The sequence below is a fragment of the Numenius arquata genome, chromosome 9 (assembly GCF_964106895.1).
Source record: "Numenius arquata chromosome 9, bNumArq3.hap1.1, whole genome shotgun sequence".
Lineage (NCBI taxonomy): Eukaryota > Metazoa > Chordata > Aves > Charadriiformes > Scolopacidae > Numenius > Numenius arquata.
Window position 1 is genome coordinate 51,928,845 of NC_133584.1, and position 12,166 is coordinate 51,941,010.

The window sequence follows — 12,166 nt, forward strand, 5'->3', positions numbered from 1 at the left end:
GGTCGAGTCCCACACGTCGCCCAGAGCATCCTCACACCTCTCCAGTCAGGAAGCACTGCTCTGCTGTGACAATTGTGGACCCTTTCAATTTGATGTCCTCTGCCATTTTTTCCAGGAGAAAATCATATCAGCAGGTAACAAAATTAAATCTTGCTTTTCCTGGTTAACACTCACAACCCTTTGACAAGAGCTGATGAATCCTATGGCCCAAAATGTCAGGATAAAAAAAAAAAAAAGCTGCTCTAAAAACCATTTCACCATTCCTATTAAGTAAACAAAGACCCATTTGATTAATATTCAAATATTTTTCTTCTGCTGCCTGTAATTCCTCTAGGTTTTGATCCTGCAATTATCCTCTCCCCCTCCATACCTCTACCTCATCTCCGTGAGTACTGTGGAGCTAAACCCACACCACCTGTATGTCAGCCAGAGTGCACGCACTTCAAGGAGTTCTGTCAAGTCACAATATCAAAAGCTCAATCTACTTCACTTCAAAAGAGTTAATCATGCAAATATGACAAAGCATGTGCATATTTGCCAGGTCAAGACCCTATTTGCCTGTAACAATTAACATCCAACATAGAACTGAAAGAAAGACAGGGATGGGTTTTTGCACCAGGAACAAATAAGTCGAATATGATCAAACATAGCTAGAAGGTTAAGAAAACTACTGGGAAGTTCAAAGTGAAAGCCTGAAGTTCGCTGCTAATCCCTCAAATCTCATGCATGTGCCTTGCCCCCTTCTTCAGGAGAACCTCATGCATGAAAGTACGCACACCAGAATGCCTGTAGGATATGAGCCTGGGACTCCCAGATGCGCGTAGGAGAATTTGATCCCACTCAGTATTAATGGGATTTCATGCCTCCTTTCCCTAGGCTCCTTTTAATGCCCCATTTCTGACCTCAAACTTCTTTTCATATGCTTTATATTTACTACAAGGATTTCAATGAAATGGAGGCCTCAGAGAGAGCTGACTCAAGCCTCTTGGCCAGCCAATGCACACTACTGAAGAGCACTCTTGATTTTGTAGTATTACATGAAATACCTATGGCTACTGTGGCCATAAGTTACAAAGCCCACTTCTTAACACTGTCACAAAATGGAGGTACAGCAGCATCGTCCTTTATACAACCACCAGCTTTGGATTCGGGAATCAAAAGCATCCTTTCTCACAGAGAGCACAAACCAAGATTTCCCTCGTAAACTCCCAGCTCAAGCCATACCAGAATTAATGTTGCTTGGTGACCTTGTGGGTATGCATTATGTAGATTTTAATTACATGACCACATGCTGTTCTCCCCACCTGTTTTGCCCAGCAGAAGAGCAAGCGCTCTAATATTTCTTTTTAATCAACAGGAATTCTTAACGGCTCCTGAACCTATTGCTACACCGAGCAGGGATGGGTTTTTTTCCCCCTCTTGCATCACAAAGGTTATAACGTGAAGGAATTTATCTTCACAACACACCTGTATGGCCAGGAAATAGCAACTCCAATGCACAGATTTTGAGGCCCACAGAAAGAAGGCCAACATATGCAAACAGGTAATGATGAAAACGTAGATGGATACACACCCACGTACTTACACTCCCTCATTTTACGAGAGGATGACAGCTCTATAGTAAATTCCTCTCAAAAGCATGCTGTGCCTGTCAAACACCAGCAGTTATTTGCTCGGCTTTTAAAAAGAACGAACTTGACTAAAAAAAGTAACTTGTAAAAAAGAAGCAATTAAACTGGGCACAGACAGAAAGAGAAGGCACTATAGGCTGCATGGATTTTTAATAAAGCTGGGAAGAGAGAAGTTAATTGCTAAAACAGTGTGGTAAGGTGTGGCTAGAAGAAATGTATTTCAAATAAACAAAGCCTTTTCTTCTGCTAACGGAAAATGGCAGATCTACAGGCAATAATTAAATACCACCTTTGCAGCAGTACCTCTGACGCAGTACCAAAGATAAAACCAATTTCACTCTTTCAATAGGGCGAGAGCATCCTGACCTTTAAAAGAGAGGCAGCTGAGTTTTCATTCAATTATCAAATATATCCTCAAAGTTAAGCAGTTCTATAACCCATTTGCCCTATTTTACAAATGACATTTTTGTAATTAAAAAATCCCTCCAGTTTCTAAGAATTTAGATCTGAAAGTCATCACAGAAGTTAATTTCTTCTTCTGATAATGCTTCACAAACATTTCCATTAGAAAGGCTATGATACTGATTTTGCATAGTCTCATTAAGGCTGGGGAACAAGGAACTCCGGATTCTTTAGACCCACCACAGGCCAGATCTGAAATGCTTTTTTGATGTTCATCTGGTTTTGGTCATCGGCCCTTAACATATCTCGATCCAGTGTGGTCTAAATCACAGCCCAGAGATCACGGCTAGTTTAGAGGATGCTTCTGTCCTGCTCACCATCTTTTTCCAGGGGATATAGAGAAGCCGTCTGAGCTCAAGCACATCGCTGCCTACAGTTGCTCACAGCCTAATGCACAGAAAGCCAGTTTCACTGCTGCCACCTAGGGTATGAGAGCGTGGAAGGCAGTCACTTCAACTGGAAGCAGGTGGAAGAACAGCTAGACAAGGAAAATTAATTTAGCTAATATTTCAGGGAGAGCAAGAGGGGAAGGAGGAGGAAGAAAAAGGTAAGACAAAGGGTCTCAAAACACAGATCTGGCTCCTGAGGTAGCCAAAACTGGATTAATATAGCTAGAGCCAAAGAAAATCCTACTATGCCTACTCATCTTCTCTAATCTACCTCTCATCTCAGCACTGTGACACTGCCTCCTTTCTCCAGCCTCTCAGATTTGATCATTTCAACAATGGAAAAAATAAGTTCCCTCTCCCATCCTGCTTGCCTATTTGGGAAGGCAGAACAGGCACACAGTCGTTGTGTCTTCCTCCTTAAGAGGTCCCATCTCACTCCCTCTTGCTATACAAATTTGATGTGTTTGATCTGCTGTCCAACGTAACCTCATTCTTCCCTGCTGTTCCCCAGTCGCCTGGTTCTCTTACACTTCACCTGCAAACTCTCTGGGGAAGGGTCATGGTTCGTGTTTGTGCTGGTACAACATCCAGCAGAACAAGGCTCTATGGAAGGCACTGCAGGTGCAGCTCATCTCACCTCACCTAGCAGCCAGAGGGCTGGGATTTGCCTCCAGGTTAAGAAAGCTGCCCAGATGCAGGTGTATTAGCTCTCCTGACATTTAGATACAGTCACTACATTTTGGGAAGATGTGACTGAAACTCAACTTACCTGAACACAGGTAGCTAGTGGTACCTTGGGTGGTGTACAGTATCTCACTTCGCTGTGTTCCAGGATGGTACCAATGCCTTTATGTCCTGTGTCACATCTGCCAGCCCTATGCAGGCTTCTAGGATAACTTAGGGTTTCTCAAATGGTACCAGCCACGTACATTAAGCAAAGTGGATTCCCCCACACTGTAGATGCTCAGCTATAGTCCTCTCATCCGTACTGCACTGACTGAGATGGGAGTTTAGAAATCTGAAGCAAATACAGCCATCTAATCATAGAGAGCAGATTGTTCTGCCTAAAGACAGGCATCTCATGCCATCCGAGATGCTTTGGCGTAACCAAGGGGCTTGTGTGCGGCAGGCAAATATCACACGGGACCTACCCACAACCTTCTGAAGGCTAGATTGAAAATCCCAGTGCACCTCCAGTGGTACAGACAGTGTGCAACTCAATTGAGCCTTAAACGTTTCAGCCTGGAGTTGAAGCCCCCTGCCCCAGCTGTCTAAAATGTGGAATGCTTTCCCTTTACGGTCAAAGAAGAGAGGCATTTCCAGAGGATGAGTCACCTCATTCCCCTTCTCCCCATTGACCATAAAAGCAGGGACAGACTCAGATTAAAATATCCAATTTAGAGAGAGATAAGTTAGGACAGGTGAATCCCTCTATTCCTTCCAGTAATACACACAGAAAAGACTCATTGGAATGAATCGATGCAAAGCATCCGTCCTCCAACCTCCCAGCTCATGGTTTTAAATTACTCTCACACACCAAACTCTATCATATATCAGACTTAGTCAGCCGAAAAAAATGTATCTGAGGAGATAAATGTTATTGCCGTCAGACTACACCAGTTTTCTTCTTCATGAAGAATGAAATGTCAGGAGGTCCGACCAGAGAAGAAATCAAAAAGGTTTATTTCACTTGAGAAGAGCAACTAAGTGCTGAAAATCCTCCTAGAGAGAGCTGACGTGGGAACAGACAGTCTAAGCAAGAACGGGGGCCACAATAGGAAGTCTGTTTCTCTTTTTAGACAAGCTGATTTTATCTACTTTTTCTTAAGTGAAGCAAAATGTTAGATGACAATAGCCCAGTTTAACATCTCAGGTTTAGTCAGGTTCTTTCTTGCACAGAACTGCATGGAAATATTACAAATATAAGCAGGCATTGCTGCAGGAAAAAAAAAGCTATTCCACATCCCCTTCTCTTATCTGCCAATGTCTGGCCCTTCTCCTGTCCTAAAACAAACTTTAATGGAGCTGTGCAACTCAGAGGCTCAAGAAACAGGTGTAAATTAGTACTAAGTAAAAAAACCCACAAACACCCATTTTTAACCAGGACCTTCCTCAGCTGATGTTACAGAATAGCCACATGACAGTGGCACACAGAAGGAAACACTGCAGGAGCGAGAACAAGCAGTCAGGGACAGGGAGAGAGAACAGAACAGACTATTATGCCACCACTGCTGCTTTTACCATGAAGTTATATATAGCATAAAGAGTGCAATAAATGTATAAGATCTCCTCACCATGCACCTCTTCACAGCATTGACAGATGTAGCTTTATCTGCAAATCAGACTGTGTAAATATCCATTTATCAGCCATCCTCTATGGAGTGTGAGTTACACTAGGGCTAATGGTCTACCAAGTAACCATGCACTCACATCACTCTGATATAAGAGTTATCCCCAAAACATCTTAAAATAGCAACAGGGTACATCCGCTTAAAGTCCTTTTAGAGTCAATGGACAGACAAACATTTCTCGTGAGTGGTTCAGCAGACAGCTAAAGCAGATCAAATTAAATGTACCCTAAATGCACCTTTTTCCATCAACTCTATAATAGAGAGTCCCAGGTGAGACAGCTCAAGTGGACGTGGACGTGCTATAGATGACTTGAAACAGGTGAAATGGATCTCAGGTGCTATTTTTAAACCTTTACTCTGCAGGTGTCATGAAAAAGACAATCCAACTCAGCAAAGTTTTATATGGACACTTCCTTTTAAAACTGTCTTACTAAGGACTTTAAAAACCATGTCAAGGATAACAGATTAAGGCTAAAAGGTCAAGGCTAACCTACTGCAAGGCTAATTCCTCTTACTGCCCCACATGATTCTCTCTCCACTCAAGTAAACTATTATATATTTATTTCCTGTTTAGGTATCCATTCCCAGTACTGATACATATATGAGAGAAACTAATTTTGTAGTGGGACTTATAAAAAGCTTAATTGGTTTCTATTTGTTGACCCATAATGCAAAATGCCTAAAAGGCAACAACAAACAGTCACTGTTGCTTTGAGCTCCTGGATTAAAAAGTTCAATTAATATATGTATAATACTCCTGTTGCAGAAATGGTACAGACTGTGTTGTCCTACCAAGGACCTTGACCCAAGGAGGCTGTGACGATAAATTATCTGCTACATCAGGACCAAAATAATCAAAGCTGATTAAGAAAGTGATCGCTAACACAGCATTGATTAAACATTTACCATAAATTGAACTACATCGTCAGGCTTGTGCTTTGCTGATTTGAAGGCAGCCAGTCGGGTAACAACGACAATGTGATACTCCACGTGGCCAGACATCAACTTCCCACGGATTTCCTGGTATTCCGGCACTGACAAATCCAGCCCCGTGTGCGTATTCTGAATTTGCCTAGGGAAGAAAACACATGCAGGGTTCAGGTACTGGCACAAAGACTTTTAATTGACCCTCTCCGAGGATCCAGTTCAAAGCTCAAGAAAGTCAGCGCAAAGACTCCCATTTCAACAGGCCACTAGACAGACCCTACCCCAACACTGTTCCTCCTCTGCAACAATACAAATTTGGACATGGCCTGCTTCCTATAGTCTATCCAAAACCACCTGCCACGGCCACTGCGGACAAAAAGCCAGGAACATAGCATTTCTGGGAACAGAAAATGGGGATTCATTCAGAACAGGATTTCACTCACAGGACTGAAATGGTATGTTTAACAAAATAAACAGTCTGTTTCCATAGACTGGAAACCAAAACTGACCAGAGATCCTTTCCCCAAAGTTTCCCCATGCCAAGCCACAGCACACTCACTGCTGCTGTCGCTGGAACCACCGACTCTGCCCGAATCAGAAAGAAGTTTATCATTCAGAGCACTGAGTATTCTCTGAACACATCTCCAAGTGTATCCTTCCTGTGTGTGAGTGAATGTTTTTTAATGAAATCAGAAGGGTCTGTTTAAAAAAAACCACTTTTCATGTGTTGTGGAATTTTTGCCTCTTTCTTTAGGAAGTTTAATTTCATTAACACAGATGCCCTTCACCTAAGGATACACAAGATATATGAACTCAAAATACACTTTAAAGAGGTTTAAACAGTCTGGTTTCAAACAAAGTTTCAAGAGTCTTCTCTCATCGTGTCAAAACTCGACCAGTTCTTTTGAAATTTGAGTTTTCTGAAGAAGGCAACCTCTGAATCTCCAATGTAAAACTGAATAAAAAGCTTTTTAAAGAGACTGTCTTGAGAGTTCTCAATAAATCAGATAGCAACAAACAAGGACACGGGCCTGATTTTGTACCCAATCCTCTTTGCAAGCCATGTTTAAAGCATTACGGCTTTAACAATAGCTCCACTGTCGCCAAGATTTTATACTAGGTACCTAAATGCTGTTCTGTTTGCTCTGATTCTGTTCTCATTTTCTGCCAGCCAAGGACTTGACTTTACACTAACAGACAGAATTCTGTTCTCAGTTACATGTTCTCGGGCTGCAAACAGAGAATCAATAGCGCTGATGTATAAATACATAGGTGCCTGGCTTTCACACAGCGGTCTGTCGAACCTGTAAGTAAAAGTCATTAGCTGGAGTGTTGTCTCCTTCGGTGGCAGCCAAAATACTGACTCAAAGGACACCTGCCAGTAAAACCAGCTGGATCTGGGGTTTTTAGAAATGTTGGAAATGCTCTCCAGATGCATAGTCACTCAAAAAGTTGTGACTGCAGTTAGGACAGCAAAAAGGTCTGTCAGACGGTACTCTGTAGTGATTTATTTCTGTTAACACAGCCACAAAGCATAAATGACAAATTAACCTGCTTTTCACCTCTGATGTAAATAAAAGGGAAAAACACCAGTACACCATCCCTCCTGAATGGCCTTATTTAGCTTAAAACACCAACCATGCATAGATGTACTCAGATGACACAACAACAAATTCAGTGTAAGAGCTGCTGCATCAGAGAGTTCTAAAAATGTCATAAAGTTAATAACTACTTTAACACACATCCAGGGTTTTTCTTTTAAAGTTGTTAAAAGCCTCAGCTAAAATGACTGTAATGGAAAGCGATTAGAGGGAGGGGCAATAGCTACATTTTTGTTTGTTTGCTTTAGACCTCATGATCACTTTCATTATCATCTCTGACACGAAACCTACCGCTATTAGCTCTTCCATAGCAACAGGATTGTGTCGTTTTTTTAAATATAAAAATTGTTCTAAACGAACAGAAATCAGCAGGGAGGCTGAGACAGATACAGCGCAATCTCCAAAGCGCACACTAGTTCTTGGAATGCCTTAGTTTCAAAATAAGCAGCCCCCGGTGTTTTAATTCATTCGATACTGTTGTTGTTGTTGTTATTCAAGCGGAAGCAGCACCTACAAGTCCCCAGACAGAATATAGTTTCATTGCATTTTTCACATCGAACACAATTATTTTTACACTAGTAGCTTTAAAAAAGAAGCAAAAGGAGAAAGCTGCTTTTTTAAATTGGACACAGAGGTTTATTACTGCTTCTACTCCTTATTTAAATCTAGCTTGTCTACCTCTAAGTTACACTTTTGTCTACAATACAGATGGTTCAGGGGACGCTTGGGCACATGGTTTAACTTTCCTAACATGAATCACTACACCTGAATACAATGAGACCACTCAAACCAGTAACACTGTGCTTGTACAATCAGATCATGCAGGGATCAGCACGGGACAGAGGAAAGGGAGACTGTCTAAAGGTCAGCTGAACAGAGCACACAACTCTTTTCAACAAATTCACACAACAAATTCACGAAGAGCCACAACTTTTCACTCCCATCTTTTGATTTGCACATAATGTAGAAGGGTTGTATTTTAATTAATCTGCTTTCTGTGCTGAAAGGCCAAGATGGGAGAGAAGGGAAAGCAGCCACTGCAAGCAAGAATGCAAAGTAAGGGATCCAAGTGCTGTGACCAGAGAAACTTTGTTCAGTGTCTGTGTGGCCAGGAGAGGGGACTCTGCACTTCCTGCCTTGATAAAGCCAGCCCTATCGGCAGCACCCAGCTCCAGCCACCTCTGCCCAAAGGGGACCGAACCGTGACGACCCAGCTCAGCCTCAAAGGAGAAAAACCTTGTACAGCTAGTTTATTCATTAAGTGAAGGCAAAATATCAGACACGAATTAGCCAGCAAACATATTTATTTCTCTGTAGTCTAACTACAAGCATAGAGATTATTATTGATTTTTATTACCATAGCAACTAGGAATCCTATTCCCCGAATTAGTATGTATAAAGAGTGAACAGGTCACAACCATACAGCTATCTTATCTCACACGCTAGAAAATACATTTACTTGCTAAAGCCCTAATCCCACACATATGTATCTCCAATTTTATCACTGAAAGCATTCCGGCATCAGTGGGACACTTTGCAAGGTGTAAAGTCTATTGACTGTTAAATAAATCCAGGTGTTCAGATTTCCATTTCCGAGGCTAAACCTAATATAAAGTCAGTCCCACAAAACATGTATGTGAGTAAAGTCAGATACGTTTGAAGGTTCAAGACTGCTGCTCCAAAGGAAGTCAGGCCCCGATACAGCCAAATAATTAAGGATTGAAAGAACGGCTTTGAAGTTAAATGTGATTGAAATAGTTGTTACTTATATCCTAGGAGGTAGACGCGTGAGGCGAGACCTCGCTGAATCAACATTTCAGTTTGTCATGTCACATCTGATAGGAAACTGCTTTCATGCGGTCTCAAATGTCTCGCAGGGGTCAAAAAAAAAGAGAGAGATACCTCTATCATTTTTCTATAAAGACTGCCACAAGCGTTTTCTTCTTGCGACATTTCTCTTAAGGGTTCATTCACCACATCTAGGAAAATACAGGTTTTTAAAAATTTAATGCAACTGAAAAAAGTGCCTCAGCACCCACCTAGGGCATGGTTTCAAGAAGGTGGGAAAACAGAATAAGCTTATTATGCCCATCCCCGGCCTAACATCAAGCCCAGACAGGCTGACTGCAGCCTGGTGGACACAAGGGACAGGTCACAGGGCATGGTGGCGTTTGGGGTCAGCCACAAACACTGCCTCAAAGAGGCCAGTGTTCACTTCTGGACGAATTTGAATTCCTTCTGACACACCTCAAAATACTGACAAGGAAAAGGCGTTTCTGGAGAGTGGGAGCACACGCTATCCCCCCAGCAATATGGAAGGGAAAAGGCCCTAAGTTACCACAGGAGGAAGGGACCCCAACGGCCGCTGTTACGCAAGACAGGTGAGTGACCACTGTGATCTCTCCCGGCGGTGAAATGCCACAAAAACTCGTGGAACCTCGGATTATCCGAAGTGTCCTGGGGGCAAACCCACGCAGCAGCAACCCTCCGGCGTCCCCTCAGCCCCGCCATCACCCTCAGCGTCTCCTCAGCACCCGCCGCTTCCTCTCAGTGCCCGCCGCCCCCCGACCTCCCCTCAGCTCCGCCAGCGCCCTCAGCGTCTCCCGCCCCTCGGCCTCCCCTTAACGCCCGCCGCTTCCGCTCAGCGCCCGCCCCGGCCTCCCCGTGAGGCGAAGGGGAGGCCGCGGCGGGCGGCAGCGCCCACAGCGGCTGGCGAAGTTGAAGGGGGCGGTAGGGTCGCTGCTTCTCCCCGATACCTGGTGGTGACCAGCACGGCGGGCGCCGGGCTGTGCTGCATGGCGGAGGGAAGCGGCACCCCTACCCCCTGGATCGGCGCCGGCCCGGGCGGAGAGGCCGCGTCCGGCCGTCACGGGGTCCCGCCTCTCTCCCTGCCTTCCCTGGGGCTGGCAGCGGCCGCCCTGCCGGATGTTTGCCGGCGGGCGGCTGCGGTGCAAAACGGTGGCTGAGAAGAGCGGGTGGGTGAGGAAAATGTCCGGGCCAGGGGAGAAAAAGAACGGTCAGGGCCGTAGTCGGCAGGATTCGAACCTGCGCGGGGAGACCCCAATGGATTTCTAGTCCATCGCCTTAACCACTCGGCCACGACTACACCGACGAGCGGCTTCTCTGGCGCCGAAACCTCCACTAATACACCCTCCGCTCACTTCTTTCCTTCCGGGACCAAAACACCTCCCCGGTGGCATCCGTGTGCCCTGCCCGCCCGGTGGAAATAGCTTTAAAATAGTCAGCACGGTGCTGCTGGAGAGCATGAGCTTCACCAAAAGCCAGCCCGGCGGCCGGGCGCCCCCCCCCCGCCGCAGCCCTTCGCCCGCCGCCGGGGCAAAGAGCGGAGCCGGGAGCCGCAACCCCCCCGGGCCCGGCCCCGGGGCTGCTCGGTTTGCTCCAATTTTTTCTGTTTTGGAAAGAAAGCAGCAAGGAGCTGCTCCCTCTGCTGCCCTCGACCGGCACCCACAGCTGGCCCGGGGAGACCGGCTTCGTTTTCACGCTTCTGGGTGCTTCTTCCTCCTCTGCGTGGAGCTTCTGCAGGGAAACACCGAGGAAAAAATGCTTCGCACCGAGCACAGCTTTGTGCTGTCGCTTCAACATCGCGGCAGAGAACTAAGGAGATGGTGAGGAATTTTAGAAAAGCAATAGAAAGCAGATGCTGCATCAGTGCAGCCGCCCCCCCCCCCCCCCCCCAACAGGCTCTGCACCCCGAGGGGGTCTGCAGCGGGTCCAGGGGTGCCCCCAGAGAGGAACAGCCCCCTGGAAGAGAGGACTTGGTGAGTGGATTTCATCATCATCATCCGAGATTTCATCTCAGCAGGAGACAGCTGGAGGAGTTGTGGATGTGATGGAATTCTGTAAAAATCAAGAGAGATCCAGTGGCAGATACGGGATGTTTTTTTGCTGCTTCTGGTGAAACAAAAAGTCTGGAGCATGAAACTTGTGAGTCAAAACAAACAAAAAGGGGAGACTTTCTAAGTGGAGTTCCTTCCTAAATCCTGGTTGTTTTCTCTCCCTGGCTATTGCCACTGAAAATCTTTTGTTAAGCAGAGTGTAAATACCACCACATGGCTGCAGCCTTCCTGGCGCAGGAATCACAATTGCCAGAAGTGCTGCAAGCCACTGGAAAACACTTATGAACCACGAATCCTTCTCATGTGGCCTCTGAAGGGTTAAAAAGCTCTGGGCTGGAGTTCCTGAAAGCATAAGTATATCCTAAATAGTTATATGTCTAAATGAATTACTTCTCTAATGGCATTTTTATCCCCAGTTGGCTTCCTGGATAATCCAATTTATTCAGATAGTAACAAGGAGTAAGCAGCTGGCAGTTTGCCGCCTGAGACAGCAAGAATAGAGCAGGACCTGAGCCGTGAGCCCCCGCTGAGGCAGTGCTTGTGGCATTTGCTGAGCAGCGTCCATCCAAACATCACTGAGTGGCTGTGAAGGTGCTTCTAAAACTGGGGCTTTTCTCCCCAGACAGAAGTGTCTGCTCAGCCCCAGTACGCTGCTGGGCTCTATCTTTGACCTAGAAAGGTTGGGTGCGCTGCGTCGGTATGTGCGTGAAGAAGTCCAAGCACTGCCTGTTTATCTGATTTCTTAGCAAGTCTCATCATACGTGGGATTTTTATAAGTCCACAGCTTGTACCATCAAAAGCATTGCATAGTTGGAAACTAAAACAAATGTCTCAGTGTTGCTAACGTCTGAAGTTGTGGAAAGAATCACCTGACTTACCCATGAACTTAGAGTAGGGTCTTTCATCAGGTGGTGACTGTGAAGAATGCATTTCTGAGTGAATCTCAGC

The 12,166-nt window shown here is 45.2% G+C and overlaps 1 protein-coding gene and 1 non-coding gene across 2 annotated transcripts in view; both read right to left on the reverse strand.

Annotated features, from left to right (window-relative positions):
• Positions 1–10,323, reverse strand: part of HS1BP3 (HCLS1 binding protein 3) — a 50,754-nt gene extending 40,431 nt beyond the window's left edge. Inside the window, exons 1-2 of the mRNA XM_074153484.1 lie at positions 10,118–10,323; positions 5,740–5,905 (exon numbers count right to left, since the gene is read on the reverse strand). Of these exons, the coding sequence (XP_074009585.1) occupies positions 5,740–5,905; positions 10,118–10,158 (207 nt within the window). The 5' untranslated portion in view covers positions 10,159–10,323. The remainder of the gene's footprint in view (positions 1–5,739; positions 5,906–10,117) is intronic.
• A 62-nt stretch (positions 10,324–10,385) lies between these two features.
• TRNAS-AGA (transfer RNA serine (anticodon AGA)) lies at positions 10,386–10,467 on the reverse strand. The gene has a single exon. It is a non-coding gene; the product is annotated as a tRNA-Ser (tRNA).
• Between the last annotated feature and the right edge of the window lie 1,699 nt (positions 10,468–12,166).